This window comes from Saccopteryx bilineata, chromosome 3 (genome assembly GCF_036850765.1).
Source record: "Saccopteryx bilineata isolate mSacBil1 chromosome 3, mSacBil1_pri_phased_curated, whole genome shotgun sequence".
Classification (NCBI taxonomy): Eukaryota; Metazoa; Chordata; class Mammalia; order Chiroptera; family Emballonuridae; genus Saccopteryx; species Saccopteryx bilineata.
Window position 1 is genome coordinate 293,581,640 of NC_089492.1, and position 27,147 is coordinate 293,608,786.

The window sequence follows — 27,147 nt, forward strand, 5'->3', positions numbered from 1 at the left end:
AGATGAGCCTGCACTCAAGCTGGTGACCTCGGGGTCTCGAACCTGGGTAATCCGCATCCCAGTCCAACACTCTATCCACTGTGCCACTGTGTCAAGCAGTAGTTGCTTATTGAATGTACCTTTCCCGGGATTTGGGGTGGGAGTCAGGGGCCGCTTAACCAACCCAGTTACCCCTGGCTCAAGCCAGCAACCTTAGGATCATGTCTATGATCTCATGCTCAAGCTTGCGAACCTGTTCTCAAACCAGTGACCTTGCGATCTTGACCCTGGGATCTCAGTATCCCAGGCTGACATTCCACCCCCTGCACTACCACCAGTCAGGCAAGAGTGCAGGTTTAATCCTCGGTCAGGGCACATACAGATTCAATCAATGGCCCAAGTAGTGGTGGCGATCAAGCTACATATGAGAAAGCAATCAATGAACAATTAAGGAACCGCAATGAAGAATTAATGTTTCTCATCTTTCTCCCTTCCTGTCTGTTCCTATCTGTCCCTCTGTCTGTCACACACACACACACACACACACACACACACACACACACACACACACAAATTAAACAAAACAAAACAAAACTCTAATAGGAATACCTAGTGTAGTCCGAATTTCAGTCACTGGATAAATAGTCCTCTACTGCTCCCTTTAGGCCATAGCTGGTGCTCCACATATAGCTTCAAAGGATAAATCATGAGCTATGTTTTCAGCAAACCCTTGCAGCTCTGTGGTTGCACCAAAGCTGGGACATTTTGTAACTTCGGAGATAGTCACTGAGGAGATGTTAAATATATCTGAGAAATCAGTTTGTTACTTTGTGAACTTCTCCAGGTTATATCGGGTCACAAATATTCAAGCTGCAATCTACCAGAACAACCTGGAAATTGAACTTCTAAAGACTAGAAAAAGATAAAGCAGATGTTGTTCATCCTTTTTTGGCTCAAAAGTGTTATAGTCAGCAAAGTATAGACAATTATTTGGGAGCATTGCTGAAAGAAAAGAGGTCCCGCAGGCAACGCCTGTTGAAACCCACGTGCCAGGTAAACCTGCCTATTGAAGCTGTGCTCACAGATACTTTGTACATTTGCTGGAGTTGGCAGTGACTTTCGCTGAGAGATTAAAAGACCCATCTTGAAACAATTAAAAGTATTTCTCATTTAGATGCAAATAGAAAGAAAATAAGCAAGGCTTTAACCAAGATGGATATTTTAGTAACTGAAACCGAAGAATTGGCAAAGGCTATACTCAAGTGGCAAGAACAAAAAAGGAAGTTTCCTCTGTATTCCCAAAATATTAGTTGAAGAAAATTATCTTCATGAACAGGATGTTATATCGCCTCCTTTAGCTCTTCTAAAGTTCATGTCCAAACAGTTCATCGACAAATGATTCAACTGTTTTTTGTTTTTGTTTTGTTTTTAAGATTTTATTTATTCAGTTTAGAGAGGAGAAAGAGGAGTTGGGGAGGAGCAGGAAGCATCAACTCCCATTTGTGCCTTGACCAAGCAAGCCCAGGGTTTCGAACCATCGAGCACAGAGTTCCAGGTTGATGCATTATCCACTCTGCCACCACAGATCAGGCCATTCAACTGTTTATGTTTGGCTAATTTTGTATAATCATGTGAAGTCCATTTCTCATCAATGGTAACTTGGGAATTTATAGGCTTTGCTGTTAAAATACTGAAAGAACCATCTCTATATTGAAGTACTAAGATTCCAAATTCATTAAGTACAAACTAAATTTCTCTTTATTGTTCATATATTTTTATTCCACCTTTTAATAAAACTCGTGTTAAAATAAATTCAGTCTGACTTGTGGTTGCGCAGTGGTTCGAAACCCCGGGCTTGCCTGGTGAAGCCACATATGGGAGTTGATGCTTCTTGCTCCTCCCCCCATTCTCTCTTCTGTCTTTCTCTATCTCCTTTCTAAAATGAATAAATAAAAAAATTTAAAAAAAAAATGAAGAGTGAATCACACCGCCACGGGTCGCAGACTGTTGTTGACCTGTTGCACAAGTTTGAATCTCGCAGATGACTTTTCCTTCCACCTATGGAGTCACTTTAAAGCCCAGTGGCCCTGAGATCCTTCCTGAACCCCCTTTTAGAACCTTGACATTTAGTGCCTGACTTGAGATGTCACAGTAGATGGAGTATCGACTTGTTGTGCTGAGGTCACTGGTTTGAGGCCCCAGGCTTGCTTGGTCAAGGCACATATGGGAATTGATGCTTCCTGCTCCTCCCCCCTTCTTTCTCTCTCTCCTCTCTAAAAAATGAATAAATAAAACTTAAAAAAGAAAAGGATCTTGACATTTAGAACCCACTGTTATTTCCCCTTGCAGTTTCTAGGGGGCACTGCGGACCAGGGTAACACAAACTGCGGGAATAGGTTCTGCACCCTAGGCCTTCCGTAGGGGCGGTGCTGATGGTAGAGCTGCCCAGGGAGATCTCAGCTGAGGCAGATGGAGTGGGAGGGGGTGCCTCCAGTTGGCAGTAACTGGAGGTTGTCCTCCAGGTCCTGATTTCCCAGGAAGGGCCTTCCTTGCTCATGGTCTGACCCACATCCCCCACAGGACCACTAACCTCTGAGGAGGTGGGTAGGACCGCTTTGGACAGAAACCCCTGGCCCCTGGACATCCATATCCGTCTTCTCACACATACAACACTCCCCTCCCTCCCCAAGGAATACAAGTGTTGTGTCCTCCAAACATGTAGATGAAGATAAACCTTTCACTTAAGAACTTAGGCCCTGGCCGGTTTGCTCAATGGTAGAGTGTCGGCCCGGCGTGTGGATGTCCTGGGTTCAATTGCCAGTCAAGACACACAGGAGAGGTGCCCATCTGTTTCTCCACCCTTCTCCCTCTCCTTTCTCTCTGTCTCTCTCTCTTCCCCTCCCACAGCCAAGGCTCCATTGGAGCAAAGTTTGCCCAGGCGCTGAGGATGGCTCCATGGCCTCTGGTCAGGCACTAGAATGGCTCTTGTTGGAACAAAGCAACGCCCCAGATGGGCAGAGCATAGCCCCTTAGTGGGCTTGCTGGGTGGATTCCGGTTGGGTGCTTGCGGGAGTTTGTCTCTATATCTCCCCACTTTTCACTTCAGAAAAATCCCCCCCCAAAAGATGGGGGGCTCTGAACCTAAACGTAATACTTAGGTGTCTGGTTCAAAACGCCGGGCTTACCTGGTTGGGGCACATAGGAGTAGCAACTACTGTGAGTTGATGCTTCCCGCTCATCCCCCACCCCTGTTTTTAAAATTAGTAAATAAAAAAAAAATTATTTTTTTTTTAAAAAGCATTGCCTGACCAGGCGGTGGTGCAGTGGATAGAGTGTCAGACTAGGATGCGGAAGACCCAGGTTCGAGACTCCGAGGTCGCCAGCTTGAGCACGGGCTCATCTGGTTTGAACAAAAAGCTCACCAGCTTGAGCCCAATGTCGCTGGCTCAAGTAAGGGGTTACTTGGTCTGCTGAAGGCCCACGGTCAAGGCACATAAAAAAAAAAAAGCATTAGTAGCACTGGCTGGATGGGTCAGTTGGTTGGAGCATCATCCCAAAGCACAGAGCTAGGTAGTTTGATCTCCGGTCAGGGCACGTGCAGGAACAGATCTATGTTCCTCTCTCTCTCTCTTTCTCTCTCTCTTTTTCTCTTCTTTTCTTGCTAAAATCAATAAATAAAAAAATTTAAAAACCATCTGGAAATGAGGAGATAGGTGCATAAAAAAGAAAGTACTTGAAGAAATGATGGCTACAGCTCTGTCCAAGTTGCTCAGTTGGTTCAAGTGTCTCTGACACACCATCGTTGTAAGTTTCATCTCTGCTCAGAGCACATAGAAAAATCAACCAATGAATGCAGAAATAAGTGGAACAACAAATTGAAGTCTCTTTCTCTCTTTCCTCCTCCCCCTAAAATGTATAAATAAAAATTAAGAAAAAGAAATAAAAGTTATAAACTTCCCCTATTTGGTATCATCTGGCCTCTCATTTCTTTTCATATACTTTTTTTTTTTTTTTTTTTTGGTAAAACTAAACCACAGTACTGTTTAATCTTTTGTTTACTCTATGGTGAACTTCTTTTCATCTGAATATGGGACTACAGTTCTCTTCCTGAATTTTTTATTTTAGAAATAATTTTAGCCTTACAGAAAAGTTACAAAAATAGAACATTCCTGTATATCTTTCAATAGTTTTTCCTAGAGTTAATATTTTATGAGCCTGACCTGTGGTGACACAGTGGATAAAAGCGTCGACCTGGCACACTGAAGTCGCCGGTTCAAAAAACCCTGCACTGCCTGACCTGTGGTGGCGCAGTGGATAAAGCGTCGACCTGGAAATGCTGAGGTCGCCGGTTCGAAACCCTGGGCTTGCCTGGTCAAGGCACATATGGGAGTTGATGCTTCCAGCTCCTCCCCCCTGTCTCTCTCTCTCCTCTCTCTAAAAATGAATAAACTAAAAAAAATTAATTAAAAAAAAAACAAAACCCTGCACTTGTCTGATCAAGGCATATATGGGAATTGATGCTTCCTGCTCCTCTCCCCTTCTCTCTCTCTCTCTCCTCTCTAAAAAATGAATAAATAAATAAATAAAAATTTTAATAAAACTATATATATTGATTTTTTACAGGGACAGAGAGAGAGAGAGTCAGAGAGAGGGTTAGACAGGGAGAGACAGACAGGAATGGAGAGAAATGAGAAGTATCAATTATTAGTTTTTCATTGTGAGACCTTAGTTGTTCATTGATTGCTTTCTCATAAGTGCCTTGGCTGCGGGCCTTCAGCAGATCGAGTAACCCCTTGCTGGAGCCAGTGACCTTGAATCCAAGCGGGTGAGCTTTTTGCTCAAGCCAGATGAGCCCGCGCTCAAGCTGGTTACCTCGGGGTCGCAAGCCTGGGAAAAACAATATTTTATGTAACTATAATGTAATTGTCAAAACTAGGATATTGGTTCAATGTTAATGACTAAACTACCAGCTGAATCTGAATTTCATGTTTCCCCAAATGTCTATTTTTGTTCCAGGATCCCACCTTGCATATATTTGTCACGTCTCCTAAGTCTCCTCCAATCTGTGACAGTTCTTCAGTCTTTCCTTGTCTTTTTTTTTTTGTCTTGATTTTGTTGTTGTTTTCTTTGTCTTTCATGATCCTGACATTTTTTTGGAGAATATTGTTCAGTTATTTTGTAGATTGACTCTCAATTTGGGTTTGTCTGAGTTTTTCACGATTATGTTAAGGTGGTGTGCTCTGGGCAAGAATTCCTCAAAAGTAATGCTTAAGGTGGTGTCTGCCAGGTTTTTCACTGTAAAAGTGTTTCCCCCTTTATATTATAATTAAAATATATATATTGGGGGAAATTCTACTGATAATTCAATAACACATACATCGATTTGTATGTTAATCTTCTATCTAAAATCATTACTTAAAACAAAAACAAACAAAAAACGTGTCTAACCAGGAAGTGGCACAATGGATAAAGTGTCAGACTACAACGCAGACGACCCAGGTTCAAAACCCCGAGGTCGCTGGTTTGAGCGCAGACTCATCTGGTTTAAAATTTTTTTAAATTTATTTTTATTTTATTTTTTCTTTTCTTTTTTTTCTGAAGCTGGAAACTGGGAGAGGCAGTCAGACAGACTCCCGCATGCGCCCGACCGGGATCCACCCGGCACGCCCACCAGGGGCGATGCTCTGCCCACCAGGGGGCGATGCTTTGCTCCTCCGGGGGGTCGCTCTGCCCCAACCAGAGCCACTCTAGCGCCTGGGGCAGAGGCCAAGGAGCCATCCCCAGCGCCCGGGCCATCTTTGCTCCAATGGAGCCTTGGCTGCGGGAGGGGAAGAGAGAGACAGAGAGGAAGGAGGGGGTGGGGGTGGAGAAGCAAATGGGCGCTTCTCCTATGTGCCCTGGCCGGGAATCGAACCCGGGTCCCCCGCATGCCAGGCCGACGCTCTACCGCTGAGCCAACTGGCCAGGGCCGACTCATCTGGTTTAAGCAAGGCTCACCAGTTTGAGCCCAAGGTTGCTGGCTTGAGCCAGGGGTCACTCGGTCTACTGTAGCCAGCCCCCGCCTCCCCTCAAGACACATATGAGAACGCAATCAATGAACAAGTAAGGCCCTGCAACAAAGAATTGATGCTTCTCATCTCTCTCCCTTCCTGTCTGTCTGTCCCTATCTGTCCCTCTCTCTCTCTGTCTCTGTCACACACACACATACACACACACACACACATACACACAAAATCTTAACTGTCTTAATTAAAAAAACATGTAGCTTCTGGTTTGAGTTCTAGGTATACAGTTACATTGCCAATGAATAGTAAGGTGCACTTTTCTGAATTCTAACATATTTTTGTCAAAATAAAAAATTATGGTAAGGAATTATTTTGGCCAACTACACAGTAAATAAAAATAAGGTCTAAAAAGAAAAAAATTAAATAAGGCCCTACTTTAATGCTGGTATCAGATAAAAACCATGGAAAATAAATGCCTTGTTTCCCTATGTATAAGACGCATCTTTCTGAAAAAATTGGAGTTTAAAAACTGGGTGCGTCGGCCCTGGCCGGTTGGCTCAGTGGTAGAGCGTCAGCCTGGCGTGCGGAAGTCCCGGATTCGATTCCCGGCCAGGGCACACAGGAGAAGCGCCCATCTGCTTCTCCATCCCTCCCCCTCTCCTTCCTCTCTATCTCTTTCTTCCCCTCCGGCAGCCGAGGCTCCATCGGAGCAAAAGATGTCCTGGGCACTGGGGATGGCTCCTTGGCCTCTGCCCCAGGCGCTAGTGGCTCTGGTCGCGACAGAGCGACGCCCCGATGGGCAGAGCATCGCCCCCTGGTGGGCGTGCCCGGTGGATCCCAGTCGGGCGCATGCGGGAGCTGTCTGATTGCCTCCCCGTTTCCAGCTTCAGAAAAATACAAAAAACAAACAAACAAAAAACAAAAAACAAAAAAACTGGGTGCGTCTTGTACAGTGGTTGTAGTTTTTTGTTTTTTTTTTCATTTTTTTCATTTTTGGGAAGTTGGAAACAGGGAGGCAGTCAGACAGACTCCCGCATGCGCCTGACCGGGATCCACCCGGCACGCCCACCAGGGGGCGATGCTCTGCCCCTCCGGGGCGTCGCTCTGTTGCATCCAGAGCCACTCTAGCGCCTGAGGCAGAGGCCACAGAGCCATCCCCAGCGCCTGGGCCATCCTTGCTCCAATGGAGCCTCGGCTGCAGGAGGGAAAGAGAGAGACAGAAAGGAAGTAAAGGGGAAGGGGCAGAGAAGCAGATGGGCGCTTCTCCTGTGTGCCCTGGCCGGGAATCGAACCAGACACTCCCTCACGCCGGGCGGACGCTCCACCGCCGAGCCAACCTGCCAGGGCCGGTTGTAGATTTTTTTAATACGTGCATTTGACAGTGATGAGGGGTTCTGAATTTTATGATGAATAAAACCAGAGTTCCATAATTTTATGTAATACATTTTTTTTTCGGGCCCCTAAATTAATGTGCTTCTTATACATTGCAGCGTCTTATATATGGGGATATACGGTATCTTCGCATCCATGCGGTATCAATAAATAATCGAATAAGTAAATAAGTAAATAGGATAAACGGCAAAGCCCTCGGGACAGCGATGTCCTGATAACCCGGGGATGCGGAGGGGACCGGGGTCACAGTCGGACAGGCTGGAAGTGAACACTGGGTTCCCCTCGGTCCCTGGAGGGAGGTCGTAACCATCCCCCGCACCCAGCGCTGGGCGGGGCGGAGCCTCCGAAGACGCGCACATCCGGGTCTTGGCGTCCGCATGCGCACTCGCTTCAACATGGCCTCCGCCGCTGCTTTTCAGCCGCAGGTGAGTTCCGCCGCGCCCCTCGGATTTCGGTTTCTCCGTTTTCCCCCCACTCCCCACCTCCCAATCAGAAAGTGTCCGCCGGGTCCCGGTGGAGCGCGAGCGGCTTGTTTCAGGCTGCTTTCAGGCGGGCACTGGCACGCACAGTGTGCGCGGTCGGTTCTCAGGGTGGGCTTGGCCTGGGGCGCGCGCTGGTCTTGTCTTTGAGGACGCCCGCGCGGATGAAGGTGCTCCTCTGGGTGTGAGGACGCCCATGGGGCCGACCCACTTCCTTCGCGGAGCTCGGCCCTTTCTTGGGGACTGTTTCCGGCCGGGCCGCTGGGGTGATCCATGTCCACCAGGTGGTGTGAGGTCCGTGGCGCTGGTGACTTGTACTCGTTTCCCACTGAGTCCCGCAGGTGCCAGAATAGCCCCTTAAAAAAGAAAAAAAAATTATATGGTCGTGGCTGGTTGGTGTATCGGTAGAGCGTGGGCCTGGCTTGTGGAAGTCCCAGGATCGATTCCCGTTCAGGGTACACAGAAGTGACCATCTGTTTTTCCACACACACACACACACACACCCCACCTAATATCTGCCAAGTCTGGTCTTGGTGCAGTTCCCAAAGAGGGTGTGTTTTTACACCCGCTTTATGGCTGTTTCGCTTTTTTCTTCCTTGGTTTTAGTGGTTCGTTTCTTTAGTTCCTCTACCCCAATAGTTCATGATAAATTCGTATATATAGAAAACTTGAAATCCTTGTGCGACCTTATAGGAACACATTAACATCACCTATACTTGCTGTATCTCCTCTATTTCCCCTCTCCCTCCTTTTACCCAACCATTAAGTCTTTTTTTGTGATGCATTAACATTAAGTGGCAGAGGTCTTAGCTGGGTACCTCAGTGGGTTAGAGCGTCATCTCAGTATGCCAAGGTTGTGGGTTTGATCCCCGGTAAGGGCATAAACAAGAGTCAGCCAATGACTGTATCAATAACTGGAACAGCAAATTGGTGTTTCTTTTGTAAGTCAATAAATTAAAAAACTTTTTTTTTTTCTTTTTAAGGGAGGCAGGGAGAGAGAAGGACAGGAACATTAAATTGTTCCTGTATGTGCCCTGACCCGGGAATTGAACTGGCAACCTCCGCACTCTGGGTAACGCTCCAACCAAGGTATCCAGCCAGGGTTTAAGTTTTTATTTTGAGAGAGAGAGAGAGAGGACGCGACAGTGAGGTTAGGGGAAGGGAAGCATTCATCTGTCGTTCTGCTCAGTCCTGACATTCACTGGCTGCTTCCCATGTGTGTCTTGGCTGGGGATCAAACCCGCAACCTTGTTTCTGGATGAGGCTCTTAACCGACTGAGCTAACAGGCCAAGGCCAAATTAAAAAAAAAAAAAAAATTAAATTAAGTGGCAGATATCACTGTGCTTCCCCCTCAAACATCTCACCATGTGTAACTTCGATTAGAGTTCAATACTCATTTTTAAAGTTTGAGGCAAAATTGAGGTACAGATTTTCATTGTACTACTGAATGAGATTGACAAATGGAAACCAAACCTTTCTCAATGCTACCATCACTTCAGATAGATCTCTTCCTTTAGCCAGTTTAAAACACTTGGCACTTGGGCTGTGAGAATGTTTTCAGTACCAAACCTTTGTTTGGTTGGTTTATTTCCCCCACAGCCAGTGACTTTCCTCCGTTCTATTGCTCATTTTCTCTCCCTTCGCACCCAACTTTTTAAAAATTTAATTTTTAAATTTTTCAATTAGAATTGATATTTAATATTATATTAGTTTCAGGTGTACAGCATAGTGGTCACCCATTTATATAACTTACGAAGTGATCCCGCTGATAAGTCTAGTACTCACCGAGTATCATAGTTATTACAGTATAATTGACTATATTCCTTATGTTCCAATTTACATCCCATGACTATTCTGTAACTACCCATTTGTACTTCTTAATCCCTTCACCTCTTTCATCCAGCCTCTCAGTCCCCTGCCCAGCTGGCAACCATCAGTTTGTTCTCTATATCCATGAGTTTCTATTTTGATTGTTCATTTATTTCGTTCTTTAGATTACAGGTATAATTGAAATGATACAGTGTTTGTCTTTTTTTTTTTTTTTTTGACAATGACAGTGAGAGGGATAGATAGGGACAGACAGACAGGAAGGGAGAGAGATGAGAACCATCAGTTCTTTGTTGTGACACCGTAATTATTCACTGATTGTTTTCTCATATGTGCCTTGATGGGGGGAGGGGGGGCCGCTCCAGCAGAGCAAGTGATCCTTTGCTCAAGCCAGCGACCTTTGCGCTCAAGCAGGCAACCTCAGGGTTTCGAACCTGGGTCCTCAGTGTCCCAAGTCCAATGCTATACACTGTACCACCACCTGGTCAGGCGGTATTTGTCTTTTTCTGACTGACTTATTTCACTTAGCATAATATTCTCTAGGTCCATCATGTTGTGGCAAATGGTAGGATTTCATTCTTTTTTATGGTCAAGTAGTATTCTATTGTATATGTGTACCACATCTTTATCTAATCGTCTATTTTTTGGGCACTTAGGTTGCTTCTGTATCTTGGCTGTTGTATACAAAATGTCTTTCTTTGTTTCTAGTTATAGCCTTTGTATTAAGGTATATTGTGTCTGATATATATATATTCCTACTCTTTTATTTATTTCATTTGCCTGAAATACCTTTTCTTTCTTTCTTTTCTTTTTTTTTAATTTTGAAGCGAGAAGTGGGAACGCAGAGAGATAGACTCCTGCATGTGCCTGACTGAGATCCACCTGGCATGCCCACCAGCGGGCGATGCTGTGCCCTTCTGGAGTGTTGCTCTGTTGTGGCTGGAGCCATTCTAGTGCCTGAGGCGGAGGCCATGGAGCCATCCTCAGCACCTGGGCCAACTTTGCTCCAGTGGAGCCTCGGCTGCAGGAGGGGAAGAGAGAGAGAGAGAGGAAGGAGAGGGGGAGGGGTGGAGAAGCAGATGGGTGCCTCTCCTGTGTGCCCTGGCCGGGAATCGAACCCGGGACTCCTGCACGCCAGGCTGATGCTCTACCACTGAGCCATCCGGCCAGGGCCAAAAGATTTTTTTTTTTTTTTTTAGGTGAGAGGAAGGTAGATAGGTGTCCCGACTGGGATCCATCAGCAACACCCATCTGGGCCAATGCTTGAATACCGAGCTATTTTTAGTGCCTGAGGCTGACACTAGACCTGCTGAGCTATCCTCAGAGCCCCCAGGGCCAATGCTCAAACCAGTTGAGCCACTGGCTGTGGGAGGGGTAGAGGGAGAGAAGGGGGAGAAGGATGGAGAGAGATGCTATTTCAGAAAACAGTTTGTTTCCTGAGAAGTTAAACATAGAGTCATCATGTGACCTGGCAATTCCTCTCCTAGCTGTGTTTTCAAGAAAAATGCAAACATGTCTACAAATAAACCTGTATATGAATTATAATAGCAGCAGTATTATAAACAGAAATCACCTGATGAATAAACAATGTGGAAAGCCAGTTGTATCATTTTAATTTTTTTTTAAATTTTTTTATTTTTTACAGAGACAGAGAGTGAGTCAGAGAGAGGGATAGACAGGGACAGACAGACAGGAATGGAGAGAGATGAGAAGCATCAATCATTAGTTTTTCATTGCACATTGCAACACCTTATTTATTCATTGATTGCTTTCTCATATGTGCCTTGACCGCAGGCCTTCAGCAGACTGAGCAACCCCTTGCTGGAGCCAGCGACCTTGGGTTCAAGCTGGTGGGCTTTTGCTCAAACCAGATGAGCCCGCACTCAAGCTGGCGATCTTGGGGTCTTGAACCTGGGTCCTCTGCATCCCAGTCCGACGCTCTATCCACTGCGCCACCGCCTGGTCAGGCTCATTTTCATTCTTACTATCATTTATGAGGGTTCCAGTTTTCCCACTTCCTCACAAAATTTATTTTTTTATTTTTTTCAGTCTCTTTTGCTCTTTTTTTTTTAATTTGATTTTAGAGAGAGGAGAGAGAGAGAGAGAGAGAAAGATGTGGGGGAGGAGCGGGAAGCATCATCTCATTGTACCTTTATGTCCCCATGTATAAGACGCACCTTTCTTTAAAACTTTGGAGTCTGAAAACTGGGAGTGTTGTAGATTTTTTCTTTACTTGCATTTCCTGCTTTTTTGCACAGATGAGATATATGGATTTTATGATGAATAAAACTTCAGTTCAATAACTTTATGTAATATTATTATTAATTTTTTTCAAATTTCGGGCCTGAAAAGTAAGGTGTGTCTTATACATGGGGAAATACGATAGTTGCTTTGCCTATGTGCCTGGACCAGGCAAGCCCTGGGTTTCCAACTGGCGACCTCAGCATTCCAGATCAACACTTTTATTTACTGTGCCACTATAGGTCAGGCCTTTTTATTTATTTATTTTTTAATATTGGCTCTACTAGTAGGTGTGAAGTGGTGTCTCACTATGTGTGTGTTTTATGTTTTTTTCACTGTGGTTTTAGTGACTATTTCTCTAGTGACTCATGATGTTGATGATCTTTTCATGTGCATTTATATCTTCGGTATCTAGATTCTTGAGCAGCTGTGTACTTTGCAAGTATTTTCTACCATTTAGTGGGTCATCTTTTCATGTTTCTTAGTGATACATGTCTTATTTCAGAAACGACAGTATTATAGATGAGATGGACTTCTCCTTTGCTCCTGAATATTTGTTCCCCTCCATGCTCCCGAGACCCTTATGATCACAGCTTTGGTAGGTGTCTTGCCAGGATATGTTATTTTTTTTTTTTAAGATTTTATTTATTGATTTTAGAGAGAGGATGGGGGGGTTGGTGGAGGAGCAGGAAGCATCAACTCATCATAGTAGTTGCTTCTCACTGACCAGGCAATTCAGTGGTTTCAAACTGTCAACCTGGCGTTCCAGGTTGATGCTTAATCCACTGTGCCACCACAGGGCAGGCATCTTCACCTTCTTATAAACACTCCTGCCTTTGTTTGCTAATCAGAATATTGTTCAGGGTTCTACTTGAATCGGGGTCCTGAATAGGTATTCTTTGATCTCAAATGAATGTGTTGCTTCTTCCTTTGACTTTTGTTTATTTATTTTTTTAAGATTTTATTTATTAATTTTAGAAAGGAGAAAGAGAGAGAGAGAGAAAGGGTGGGGAGTAGCAGGAAGCATCAACTCCCATATGTGCCTTGACCAGGCAAATCCAGGGTTTCGAACCAGCAACCTCAGCATTTCAGGTTGATGCTTTATCTACTGCGCCACCACAGGTCAGGCTTAATTTTTATTGATTGATTTGAGAAAGAGAGAAAGAGAGGTTCATCCACCCCTGCTCCACCTACCCATGTATTCATTGATTGACTCCTGCATGCATCCCAACTGGGGATGAACCCATAACCCTGGTGCCTTGGGACGACAGTCCAAGCAACCGAGCTGCCCCATCAGGGTACTTTATGAATTTATTGAGTTCATAAAGACAGTTCAGGGACTGTCTTCTACTTTTACCTGAAAATATGGGGAATTATATCAATAGATGTTCTGAAGTTTTACACTCTTTGCAGTCTTAGGATAAATCCAGCATTGCCATTTTGCTGGCATTTTTACTGTTCCTTAGTTAAATCCTTTTTTTAAATTTTTTTTAAATTTTTTGAGAGAAAGTGAGGAAGGGATAGAGATGAAAAGCATCAGCTTGTAATTACTGCTCCTTAGTTATTTATTGATTGCTTCTCATAGGTGCCTTTAAGGGGGGGAGGATTCCAGTCAAGCTAGTGATCCCTTGCTCAAGCCAGGGACTGTTGGGCTGAAGCCAGCGACCATGGGGTCATGCTGATGATTCCACACTTAAGCCAGTGAACTCTGCTCAAGCCTGCAACCTTGGGGTTTCGAATCTGGGATATCAGTGTCCCAGGTCGTGGTTCTCTCTACTGTATCTCCACTGGTCTGGCTACTTCCTCTCTTTTAATGAAAGAGAAAAGTTTATTTCATTAATCTTTTCAGAACCCTGAGTGCTGGAGTGCTATCCATTACACAATGGGACCTTCATTAGTGTTTTTTTTTAAATTAATTAATTAATTAATTAATTAATTTTTTTATAGAGACAGAGAGAGGGATAGACAGGGACAGACAGACAGGAACGGAGAGAGATGAGAAGCATCAATCATTAGTTTTTCATTGTGCGTTGCAACACCTTAGTTGTTCATTGATTGCTTTCTCATATGGGCCTTGACCGTGGGCCTTCAGCAGACCCAGTAACCCCTTGCTGGAGCCAGTGACCTTGGGTTCAAGCTGGTGGGCTTTTGCTCAAACCAGATGAGCTCATGCTCAAGCTGGCAACCTCGGGGTCTCGAACCTGGGTCCTCTGCATCCCAGTCCGACGTTCTATGCACTGCACCACTGCCCGGTCAGGCTTCATTAGTGTTTTTAAATGGACTTTTGGATTTCTTCATCTTGGCTGACTCCTTGATTTTAGGTTCTGTAATTTCTGCTCTTACCTTTATTAGCACCTTCTACTTCCTGTTGGTTTACTCCATGGTTATTTCCCTTAAGTCTTAAGTTGAACAGTGAACTCACTAACCTCCAGTTTTTGGGGGGGGTTTTGAGAGAGAGAGAGAGGAGAGCGATGAGAAGCATCAACTTGTAGTTGCGGCACCTTAGTTGTTAATTGATTGCGTTCTCATACGTGCTTGACCGGGGGGCTCCAGCAGAGCCAGTGACCCCTTATTCAAGCTGCTGACCATGGGATCTAATAGGATCCTACACTCAAGCCAGCAGCTCTGCGCTCTAGCTGGTGAGCATGTGCTCAACCTGGTGACCTCCGGGTTTGAAACCTGGGTCCTCAGCATCCCAGGTTGATGTTCTATGCATTGTGCCACCACCACTCAGGCACCTTCAGTCTTTTTTTTAATGTAAACATGAAAGACCAACTTGGAACTACTTTTGCTGCATTCTCATTTGTCACATGTTTTGAGATGTTCCATTTCATCATTGTTCAATTCAAGGTGTTTTCTAATGTCAAAATTTCTCTTTAATGTGTGAATTACTGAGAAATAAGTATTCTCCCAAATAAGTAAGGCGTTTTTTTACAATTATTTTTTTTTAATATTTTATTTTATTTTTTTATTCATTTTTAGAGAGGAGAGACAGAGAGAGAGAAGGGGGGAGGAGCTAGAAGCATCAACTCCCATATGTGCCTTGAGCAGGCAAGCCCAGGGTTTCGAACCGGCGGCCTCAGCATTCCAGGTCGACGCTTTATCCACTGCGCCACCACAGGTCAGGCCACAATTATTTTTCTTATAATTGGTTTTCTTTCTGTACTTACTGGTTTTTAACTTGACCACATTTGTTGTGACAGGGACAGACTGACAGAAAGGGAGAGAGATGAGAAGCATTAATTCTTCGTTGTGGAACCTTACTTGTTCATTGATTGCTTTCTCGTATGTGCCTTGACTGGGGGGCTCCAGCTGAGCCATTGACCCCTTGCTCAAGCCAGCGACCTTGGGTTCAAGCCAGCCACCGTGGGGTCATGTGTATGATTCCACGCTTAAGCCAGTGGGTCCCTTTTTACAAACTTGAAACACATTGGTTTGCCCCACAGCCTCTCACAGGCCGCTGTCACCCAGTGTTTTACTTCATCCCACTGGTAACCCCATACTGCATTTTATATGGTCTGTGCTGGATTAGATTTAAATACTCATTCATTTCTTTTAATTTTTTTGGGAGGGAGGTTCATGAAGAACAATTTCTCTATTTTTGGCTATTGCCCTTGGAGATAAACTCTACTTTTGTTTTTCTTTATTTTTTAAGATTTTATTTATTGATTTTAGAGATAGAAGAGGAAGAGAGAAAGGCGTGGGGAGGCATGGGAAGCATCAACTGGTGGTAGTTATTTCTCATGTGTGCCTTGACCAGGCAAGCCCAGGGTTTCAAACTGGCGACCTCAGCATTCCAGGTTGACGCTTTATCCACTGCACTATCACAGGTCAGGCTCTGCTTCTGTTTTTCTTTATCTTGTCTTCACTCTTTTTTTATTTTTTATTTTTATGTATTATTATTTTTTACAGAGACAGAGAGTCAGAGAGAGGGATAGATAGGGACAGACAGACAGGAATGGAGAGATGAGAAGCATCAATCATCAGTTATTTGTTTCGACACCTTAGTTGTTCACTGTTTGCTTTCTCATATGTGCCTTGATTGTGGGCCTTCAGCAGATGGAGTAACCCCTTGCTCCAGCCAGCAACCTTGGGTCCAAGCTGGTGAGCTTTTGCTCAAACCAGACGAGCTCGCGCTCAAGCTGGCAACCTCGGGGTCTCGAACCTGGGTCCTTCGGCATTGCAGTCCGACGCTCTATCCACTGCGCCACCGCCTGGTCAGGCGTGTCTTCACTCTTGAACAGTAACATATCTGATGGTGTCCCCACCCCACCCCAATACCTCTGGGTTTCTGTTTTGCTATTGAGAGGTTCATGACAGTACTTTCTGTTCCTTCACTAGTTGTCTGTCTTCTTTCTGCGGGCTGTTAAGGCTGTCCCCTTGGTATCAACTGTTGTGCACTTATGTTCAGTACTTGTGCTTTCTGAGATTGAGATGCCACATCGTGGAATCGCCTGGTGGCAGAATGTGCCCACTTTATGTTTCTACGGTTGCTACCCTATCGCCGAGTGGGCTGACCACTCTTGTTGCTCACCATTGCTTCCTACATGATCTGCCCAAGCTTTATATTTTCATACCTTGTGTGAAATTTTGTTCTATTTTTTTTGGTTTGTTTTTTGTCCAAAGTGAGAAGCGAGGAGGCAGAGAGACAGACTCCCACATGTGCCCGACCAGGATCCACCCTGCATGCCCACCAGGGGGCGATGCTCTGCCCATCTGGGGTGTTGCTCTGTTGCCACTTGGAGCCATTCTAGTGCCTGAGGCAGAGGCCATGGAGCCGTCCTCAGCCTGAGGGCCAGCTTTGCTCTAATGGAGTCTTGGCTGCGGGAGGGGAAGAGAGAGATAGGGAGGAAGAGAGAGAGAGAGAGAGAGAGAAGCATCAACTCATTTCATTTAGTTGTGTACTTTTTTTTTTGTATTTTTCTGAAGCTGGAAATGGGGAGAGACAGTCAGACAGACTCCCACATGCGCCCGACCGGGATCCACCCGGCACGCCCACCAGGGGCGATGCTCTGCCCACCAGGGGGCGATGCTCTGCCCCTTCGGGGCATCGCTCTGTTGCGACCAGAGTCACTCTAGCGCCTGGGGCAGAGGCCAAGGAGCCATCCCCAGCGCCCGGGCCATCTTTGCTCCAATGGAGCCTCGGCTGCGGGAGGGGAAGAGAGAGACAGAGAGGAAGGAGAGAGGGAGGGGTGGAGAAGCAGATGGGCGCTTCTCCTGTGTGCCCTGGCCGGGAATCGAACCCGGGACTTCTGCACGCCAGGCCGACGCTCTACCACTGAGCCAAATGGCCAGGGCAGTTGTGTACTTATTGATAGCTTCCCTTATGTGCTGTGACTAGGGGTCAAACTTGTGACCTCTGGCATGCCAGGTAGGTGCTTTATCCACTGAGCCACCAGGCCAGTGTCTATATTTTCCTTCTTTTTTGTGTTGTTTTGTAAAAATTTCTTTTAGATCTCAGCACTATTCCTTTGTCTCATATATATATTTTTTTCTTTTAAATTTTTATTTACTAAATATTAGAGAGCAAGGAAGTGAGAGACACAGAGACAGGAACATCAGTCTGTCCATGTATGTACCCTAACCAGGGCAACTTCTGTGATTTGGGACAATGTTCTGACCAACTGAGCTATCTGGCCAGGGCTCTTTTATATTTTATAATGCTGTCTTTCCACCTACCATTTGTTTTTTTGATTATTTTTAAGTTTTTGATTTGTGAGTAAGAGAGAGGAAGGGAATTGAAGAGATAGAAACATATAGATTTGTTTTCCACTTACTTATGCATTGTTTGGTTGATTCTTGCATGTGCCCTGACTGGGGATGAAACTTGAACCAAGTGAACTACCCGGCCAGGGCTATTTTGATTCTTATTGTGTCTTTTGTTGAGTGGAAAATTTTGATGTTGCTATCAAAATTGTAAAAATTGTTCCTCCTTATCTGTGTGGTTTTTGCTTATTAACCTGTTGATCCAGGAGTATCCTGTTCATGAAGGTATTCTATATCATTTAAACTTTGATTTTATGCTAATGGCTTTATCCACTTGGAATTTTTAAAAAATATTTTTTATGAGGTAAGGGTCCAATTTCACTTAATAATTATGGGGAAGCCCTGGCCGGTTGGCTCAGCGGTAGAGCGTCGGCCTAGCATGCGGAGGACCCGGGTTCGATTCCCAGCCAGGGCACACAGGAGAAGTGCCCATTTGCTTCTCCACCCCTCCGCCGCGCTTTCCCTCTCTGTCTCTCTCTTCCCCTCCCGCAGCCAAGGCTCCATTGGAGCAAAGATGGCCCGGGCGCTGGGGATGGCTCTGTGGCCTCTGCCCCAGGCGCTAGAGTGGCTCTGGTCGCAACATGGTGACGCTCAGGATGGGCAGAGCATCGCCCCCTGGTGGGCAGAGCGTCGCCCCTGGTGGGCGTGCCGGGTGGATCCCAGTCGGGCGCATGTGGGAGTCTGTCTGACTGTCTCTCCCTGTTTCCAGCTTCACAGAAAAATGAAAACAAAACAAAAAAAAATTGCCATTTAATAATTATGGGGAGAACCAGGTTTTTTTTAACGTTTATTTTATTGATTTTAGAGAGGGAGGAAAAGGGAGAGAAACAGGAACACTGAGCTGTTCCTGTATGTGTCCTGACCAAGGATTTTTTTTTTTTTTTTCATTTTTCTGAAGCTGGAAACGGGGAGAGACAGTCACACAGACTCCCGCATGCGCCCGACCGGGATCCACCCGGCACGCCTGCCATGGGGCGACGCTCTGCCCATCAGGGGGCGATGCTCTGCCCATCCTGGGCGTCGCCGTGTTGTGACCAGAGCCACTCTAGCGCCTGAGGCAGAGGCCACAGAGCCATCCCCAGCGCCCGGGCCATCTTTGCTCCAATGGAGCCTTCTGACCAAGGATTTTACCAGCAACTTCTGTGCTTCGGAACAATGCTCTAACCAACTGAGCTATCCGACCAGGCAAAAGCCAGTTGTCTTATTTCATTTTAATTGATTGATTGATTGATTTTAGACTGGAAGGAGAGAACAGGGAAACAGTAATTTGTTGTTTTACTTAGTTATGCACTCATTGGTTGATTCTAATCTGTGCTTTGATTGGGGATTGAACCCTTAAACTTGGTGCATTGAGATGACACTCCAACCAACTGAGCAACCTGGCCAGGAATGAGAACCAGTTATCTTGATATCATGAAGTGGAGGGGTGGGAGGGTGGTTAGAATCAGATGGAAAATGGTGATGACCCCAGCAGCAACCTACAGAGCACTGTTTCTTCCATAGTTCAGGGTCAGCCTCCGATGTGATCTGACTCTCCTAATAACCCTGCAGGGTGGTCTCTGAACCTGTGTCGCGACTCATCCAAGAAGGCAGAGCTCTGACCAGCAAGCTGGCGCTGACCTGCTCATTCAGCGCCATCGTACATACCTTGTGAAGTGGAGGCTCTCAGAACATGTGTGGGTTATTGTGTGGCCCAGGGTGATGGGGACTAGCACGTAGTGGCTGAGAGGGTGTTCCATTGTGAGCAGAGACACCTGGCCTCTGGTCTCCCACATCACAGGGTCATCCTGGTGGTGATACTTACCCCAGTACCATTGCTCCTGCCTTTAGGCAGATGAAAATGCTGTGTGGCTCTTTTTTTTTTTTTTTTTTTTCCTCAAGTGAGAAGCTGGGAGGCAGACAGACAGACTCCCACATATGCCTGACTGGGATTCACCTGGCATGTCCACTAGGGGGCAATGCTCTGCCCATCTGGGGCGTTTCTCTGTTATGGCTGGAGCCATTCTGGAGCCTGAGGCGGAGGCCGTGGAGCCATCCTCAGCGCCCGGGACAACTTTGCTCCAATGGAGCCCTGGCTGCAGGAGAGGAAGAGAGAGACAGAGAGAAAGGAGAGGGGGAGGGTTGGAGAAGCAGATGGGTGCTTCTCCTATGTGCCTTGGCTGGGAATCAGACCCGGGACTTCTACACGCCGGGCTGATGCTCTATTGCTGAACCTACTGGCCAGGGCTGTGTGGCTCTTTTGACCCTGTGCTTGCCTCCCTGCCTTGTTTCTCAGTTTATCTCTTCGTTGTACAGATGTGAACTTGAGAAAAAAAAATTAAACATGCACACTTACATCCCTGTTACTATTTTTCATCATTCTCCCAAACTTAGCTTCATGTATTGAAGTCTTGCTTTTTCATTTTTCACTTTCCAGCTTGTGACACGAGACCGAAAATGACAGCTCAGAACATTCCTAAGGAGGAACTACTCTGTGATGTGGAAATGGAAGACTTTGCGAGAGAGGGTCCCCATTTCTCTATTCTAGGCGACAGTTGGGATCATAAGAACTGGGAAGGACACCTGAAGGAATCAGCTTTAGCTCAGGAAAAGCCAGGCGGGGAAGCAATTTGTGAGTATCCCGGGCTGGGGAGGCGTTTGTGTGCAAGCGTGGACCCTCCACCATCTCGGAGGATTCCTGCAACAAACGGTTTCCATATGCGTGACCCAGAGGATAGAAGCTTGGATTGTGACTCAGCTTTACACAGTGCTCAGAAAATCTGTATAGCTAAGAAAACTGGTGACAATGACGCCTTCGACCATTCCATGGAAGTTATTCAACAAGTTGGAAGAAATCCAGTGAGAGAGAAGCCCTACAAATACCCTGAAAGTGTTGAGCCTTTCAACCACTTTACACCTCTTGGCAAACAAAAAATAACGAAAATAGGGAAGAAACTGTATGAAAGGAAGGACTTGGGGGACCTTTTTACCCTGAGTTCATCTCTTACTGAAAACAGGAGGAATCACCCCGGAGAGAAGCTGTACAAATGTGCTGAATGTGGCAAATGTTTCAAACGGAACTGTTCGCTCCTTTTACATCACCGAACTCACACTGGAGAGAAACCTTACCCCTGTAATGAGTGTGGAAAATCCTTCTCCAAGAACTACAACCTGACTGTTCATCAAAGAATCCACACAGGAGAGAAGCCCTACACATGTGCTAAGTGTGGGAAAGCCTTTAGCGACGGGTCAGCTCTGACACAACACCAGAGAATTCACACGGGTGAGAAACCCTACGAATGTCTCGAGTGTGGGAAAACTTTCAACAGAAACTCATCCCTGATTTTGCATCAAAGAACCCACACGGGGGAGAAACCGTACAGATGTAACGAGTGTGGGAAGCCCTTTACAGACATCTCACACCTCACCGTGCATCTCCGAATTCACACCGGGGAGAAGCCCTACGAATGTAGCAAGTGCGGAAAGGCTTTCCGGGATGGCTCGTACCTCACCCAGCATGAGAGGGCTCACACTGGAGAGAAGCCCTTTGAATGTGTGGAGTGTGGGAAATCCTTCAATCGTAACTCACATCTCATCGTGCACCAGAAAATCCATTCCGGGGAGAAGCCTTACGAGTGTAAAGAGTGTGGGAAGACTTTCATTGAGAGCGCGTACCTCATCAGGCACCAGAGAATTCACACAGGTGAGAAGCCCTATGGCTGTGACCAGTGTCAGAAACTTTTCAGGAACATTGCTGGTCTCATCCGGCACCAGAGGACTCATACTGGTGAGAGGCCCTACGAATGTAATCAGTGTGGCAAAGCTTTCAGGGACAGCTCCTGTCTTACCAAGCACCAGAGAATTCACACCAAGGAGACCCCGTACCAGTGTCCAGAGTGTGGAAAGTCCTTCAAGCAGAATTCTCACCTCGCAGTCCATCAGAGGCTTCATAGTAGGGAGGGTCCCAGTCAATGTCCTCAGTGTGGGAAAATGTTTAGAAGGAGCTCGGCTCTGGTCCGACATCAAAGAACGCACCCTGGACAGCAACCCGTGGAACCATAAGGAATATGGGCACGCTCATTTCTCAAGTGCTCTCAAAAACCTGTGTGAAGGAGGGGTGTCTTCAAGGAGTGACTCCTCCCTGTCAGTACAAAATAACTGTTTCAAAATTTTTATTTATTGATTTTAGAAAGAGAACCATCAATTGTTGTACCACTTATTTATGCATTCACTGGTTGATTCCTGTGTGTGCCTTGACATGGAATCAAATCCACAACCTTGGTATATTAGGATGATGCTCCAACCAACTCAGCTACCTGGCCAGGGAAAGATTTTTTTTTTTTTTTAATGAAAAAAAGTAAGGCCCTGGCCTATTCAGTCTGTTAGAGCATCATCTTGACGAGGTTATGGCTTCGATCCCCAGTCAGGGCACACATGGAAAGCAACCAATCAATGAATGCACAGCTAAAGGGAACAACAAATGAACGCTTCCCTTCCCTCTCCCTGTCTCCCCCTTCTTCTCTCTGTTTTTCTAAAAATCAATCAATTAGTAAAAACAAAATTATGCCCTGGCTGGATAGCTTGGTTGGTTGAAGCATTGTCCCGAAGCGCAGAGCTTGCTGGTCTGATCCCCAATCAGGGCACATACAGGAATGGCTCAATGTTTTTGTCTGCCTCTTCCTGCCTAAAAATTAAAATTAAAAAAAAAAATCACCTGCAGTGCCACCCCCTGTGAAATCATCAGTTTTTTGGTGACCATTCCTTCCCCATCTCTATCCTCAGCGCCTGGGACCACGCTCAAACCAATGGAACCACCGACTTCAAGAGGGCAGGACTGGGTAGGGGGTGTGGGGGAAAAGCAGATGGATATTTCTTCTATGTGCCCTGACCAGGAATTGAACCCAGGACATCCATATTCCGGGCTAACGCTTTATCCACTGGGCCACTGGCCAGGACCAACTTTGCATGGTTGGGGTCACATTACACACATAGATTTTTTTTTTTTTATACACAGAATTTAATTTTAGGGGCATTTCCACTTGTCCAGGGTTGAGGGAGGTGGTGGGGCTCACGCCTTGGGCTCTGTGAATAACCTCTAGCCCTCCTGCTGGCCCATCCTGACCAGGGCTGCTGTTAAGCCCATGTACGCGCAGGCTGCAGCTCCAATCCCGTAGCTGTGGGTGCGTGCTCCCAGGGTTAGGCCTCCAGTGCAGCCTCCAATGAAGTAGTTAAGGGGGTCGTCGGACTTCTCACGGACCTGGGCACTGACACAGGAGGCAATGCCAAATATGGCACCGATGGCAGCTGCAGTAAGTGTGTACCGTCCTGTCCTGGCCACACCCTCCGGGAAGGAGTCAGGGGCTTGAGTGCAACACTGTAAGCGGAGGTGATCAGGCCAACGGCACCACTGATACTGGTGATGGCATAGGCCTTGTGGTGACAGTGCCGTCGGGGATGTCCCAGTACCTCTGAATAAGTGTCCGCGCCATGGCTATGCACCCCGACCCCCACACTACACACCCAACTACCCACGGGCCAAGGGCAACGCCACACATGCATCTTAAGTGTAGAAACTTATTTTTAAAATATTTCTTTGCCCTATCCTGTGAATTGAATGTGAGACATTCCCAATGCATTAGGGAGCTCAGGAGGGACTACAGGATGGTAATAAATGTGGAAGAGGCTTCAGGGATGATCACCCTGTATGAAACATGATAGCACATACACTGGAAGAAAATCTGTGGATGTCAGGAAGATGCTTCTCTGGAGACATTCAGCTGCTGCTGCGTCGGTGGATAAACTGGAAAGAACCTGTGAATGTGTTCAGTAACTAATTGGTACCAGGAATCCTTTCATCGGGAGCGTCTTGTCTTACTGTACATCTTGTCTTACTGAGCATCTTATCTTACTGAGCTGAATCAAGCGTTATCAGTAAAAGCAGCTTTCAGCAAGGGCTCCTGTTTTCTCTGTAACAGCAGTGATCCTGGTGAGGCCCCTACAATGCTCCACACCCACCACAGCAAGTGCAGAAGTACAATAGATTGCTGTTTGGATATATTTCCATGTTATACTTCTGCCAGGTGCTGAGGACTCATTTCAGAAGAAGCACTTGGACAACAAGGGTGTTGCTTGCAAAACATTTCTCTTAAGAAAAGACTGGAATGGAACAGGCTGCTGTAGAAATGTGATGCACTGCTTTAGTTGTCGAAACAAGATTTTAGTGAGTTGTTTTTCTTCCCTCCCTCCTCCAGTGTTGTTCACTTCTGATTTGTTCCATGCTGAAACATAAATTATAAAGGTTTTGTAGCCATATTGAGATGTTATAATATGGCAGGTTACAACAAAAAAATGGCATGAAGTAAGTAGAACGTTTACTGTTACGACACCCATATGAAGATATGTTCACATGGGGAAGTTGATTGTGGAGAAATAAACGTGGTTTTCTTAGGGAACTGCCATTGTATATGATGTTTTCTTCTCTGTCATTTGATAAGCAGTAGAAAAGGTGAAACTAAAAGGTGAATTCTGGATTTCTTTGGGCTTCACCAGAAGGGGCTATGTCAGGGTCCCATGGCTGCAGTAAGGCTCAATGGAGGGCAGCCAGGAGGAAGCTGCTCTGAAATCCAAGCATCCAGGGCTGAGGACACAAAAATTTATTTCTTTGGGACTTTGATAATGAGGGGTGTCACTGCAGAGGAGAGGGTGGGTCTTAGATAATAGGGTGTAGGATGCTACAGAGAGGTCAGGGATGACCTAGGAACATCCCTCGAGGCAGGTGGTGCTGGCTGAGTGAGAGCCACTTAAGCTGTTTGACATCCCATCAAAGGCTGGGGGTGGCTCCCATGGAAATTTCAACTTGTTCCCATGGAGGAGTGTTAGAGTGAAGGCCACTGAGATAATTAAGGCTGGGATAGATTTGTGTTACAAGCTGCTAAGTTTGTGGTGGTTTGTTACTGCAACAATAGAAAGCAGCCTTGCCCTGGTCGATTGGCTCAGCAGTAGAGTGTTGGCCCAGCGTGTGAAAGTCCCAGGTTCGATTCCCAGTAAGGGCACACAGGAGAAGCACCCATCTGCTTCTCACACCCTTCCCTCTCTCCTTTCTCTTTATCTTTCTCTTCCCCTTCCGCAGCCAAGGCTCCATTGAAACAAAGTTCACCCGGGCGCTGAGGACAGCTCCATGGCCTCCACCTCAGGCGCTAGGATGGCTCTGGTTAACTTCTAGGAAGGCACTCATTCTGATGGTCATATCAGTCAATTTAAGGTAAGTTAGGCTATAGTAACGAAGGGCAGTAAAAATCTTAGGAGCAGTTGGAGCAGACTCTCTTGCTGGCCTCATGGCAGAAGAAAGGAGGACTGGTGACTGATTCCATGGAGAGGCTCTGAGAGCTGCTCAAAAGTGGCACCCCGTATTCACTTACCTTTCGTGGCCACAGCAAGTCCACCACCAACCCATACGTCACAGGCAAGGATGTGTCATCCTCCCTGGGGGAGAGGCAGCAAATATTTTCAACTACAAATATTGATCGACTTACGATCTATGCAACTTAACGACCATTCGACTTTACGAGCACAATTGCTATCCACAACTGCCCCGTGTCTGGCAGCGGAAGCGTTGACCAGCTGGGTGTAGGACAGTGCGGACCAGCTTCCGGCAGCACTACCATCTCCACGTGCACCATTTCAACTGTTATCCCAGACTCGGTACAGCAATTTGTGTTTTGTGTCTTGGATATTTTTCATCAAACCCCTCCCAAGATGTCTACCAAGAGGAAATTGTCTTTGCAAATATTAAACCGGTTGTACTGGTAGTGCAGTGTTTTACTTAAACCTGACGAATGTAAAAATAAGAAACAAAATGGTGTAGAGATGATACAAATGGCATAAAATGAACAAAATTATGATATATAACAATAATGAAAGAAAATTATGATAAAATATGACTTAAAGATTTTTATAACATCATTTCACAATACTGTACATATAGCTTACTTAACTTACGACCAAATCGTATTACGACTGGTCTTTTGGAACCAATTGTGGTCATAAGTTGAGCACTAGCTGTATAATATAGGTTACCTCAGCTGTTTTTGTTTTTTGTATTTTTCTGAAGTGAGAAGCGGGGAGGCAGAGAGACAAGATTCCCACATGGCCCTAACCAAGATCCACTCAGCATTCCCACCAGGGGGTGGTGCTCTACCCATCCGGGATGCTAGTCTGTTGCTCAGCAACTGAGCTCTTCTTAGTGCCTGAGGTGGAGGCCATGGAGCCATCCTCAGTGCCCGGGGTCAACTTTGCTCCAATGGAGCCTTGGCTGTGAGAGGGGAAGAGAGAGAGAAAAAAAAAAGAAGGGGAAGTGTGGAGAAGCAGATGGGTGCTTCTCCTGTGTGCCCTGGCTGGGAATCAAACCTGGGACATCCACACGCTGGGCTGACGCTCTACCACTGACAGCGTAGTTATTTTAGCCTGGCTGTAATGTTTTCGTTGGTCGTCCCTGTCCTGCCATGGCTCCATCATCTTCCAGCTCCCCCTTGGTCATTCTGTTTTAATTTCAATTGCCTCTGTGCTTTTCCTCAAACATGCCAGGCATCTTCCTTTCTCTGGGACTCTGGTCACTAGTTTCTCTGTGGTGAATGAGTGAGAGTATCAACTCATAATTGCTTCATTTTAGTACATTGCTTGCTTGCTTGTTTGTCTTATGTGCCTTAACCAGGCAAGCCCAGGGTTTCGAACAGGTAACCTCAGCATTCTGGGCCGACGTGCCACCACAGGTTAGGCAGTCACCATTCTCTAATTCCAGTACACTTTTTTATTCCTAAAAAGAAACTAAATACCAATTAGCAACTACTCATTCCTCGTTTCCCCAGTTCCTGGCAATAAATGAAGTCATGCAATATGTGGTCGTTTGTGACTAGCTTATTTCTTTTCTTTTTTTTGACAGAGACAGAGTCAGAGAGAGGGACAGGGACAGACCGGAAGTGAGAGAGAGGAGAAACATCAATTCTTTGTTGTGGCACCTTAGTTTCTCATTTGATTGCTTTCTCATATGTGCCTTGACCGGGGCGCTACAGCAGAGCCAGTGACCCCTTGCTCAAGCCAGTGATCTTGGGCTCAAGTTGCTGAGCCGTGCTCAAACCAGATGAACCTGTTCTCAAGCTGGGGATCTCGGGGTTTTGAACCTGGGTCCTCCGCATTTTAATTCGATGCCCTATCCACTGCACCACCACCAGGTCAGGCCACTTACTATAATTTTGACAAGGTTCATCCACATTATAGCATGGGTTAGTACTTCATTTCTCTTAATGGGTGACTATTTCATCATTTGGTTGTACCACATTTTGTTTATCCGTCGTTGATGGACATTTGGGTGATTTTTCTTTGTGGCTATTATGAATAATGCTGCTGGGAATGTTCATGTACACGTTTTTGTGAGGACATGCTTTCATTACCTGTGGAGTGGAATTGCTAGGTTATCTGGTAA

The 27,147-nt window shown here is 45.9% G+C and overlaps 1 protein-coding gene and 2 pseudogenes across 3 annotated transcripts; 2 read left to right on the top strand and 1 right to left on the bottom strand.

Annotated features, from left to right (window-relative positions):
- Positions 1–692: 692 nt before the first annotated feature.
- Positions 693–8,043, top strand: LOC136330097 (HAUS augmin-like complex subunit 2; annotated as a pseudogene).
- ZNF329 (zinc finger protein 329) lies at positions 7,752–21,731 on the top strand. Of its 3 annotated transcripts, XM_066270808.1 has the most exons (4): positions 7,772–7,801; positions 8,839–8,944; positions 14,907–15,045; positions 20,107–21,731. In XM_066270808.1, the coding sequence occupies exons 3-4, from the start codon at positions 14,961–14,963 to the stop codon at positions 21,729–21,731; spliced, it is 1,710 nt and encodes a 569-aa protein (XP_066126905.1). In that variant the 5' UTR covers positions 7,772–7,801; positions 8,839–8,944; positions 14,907–14,960. The 3 variants fall into 3 exon arrangements, with proteins under 3 accessions (XP_066126907.1, XP_066126906.1, XP_066126905.1); XM_066270809.1 differs by lacking the exon at positions 14,907–15,045 and having other exon boundaries at positions 7,770–7,801; XM_066270810.1 differs by lacking the exons at positions 8,839–8,944; positions 14,907–15,045 and having other exon boundaries at positions 7,752–7,801.
- Positions 21,732–22,737: 1,006 nt separating this feature from the next.
- On the bottom strand, positions 22,738–23,305 carry LOC136331809 (NADH dehydrogenase [ubiquinone] 1 alpha subcomplex subunit 11 pseudogene; annotated as a pseudogene).
- Between the last annotated feature and the right edge of the window lie 3,842 nt (positions 23,306–27,147).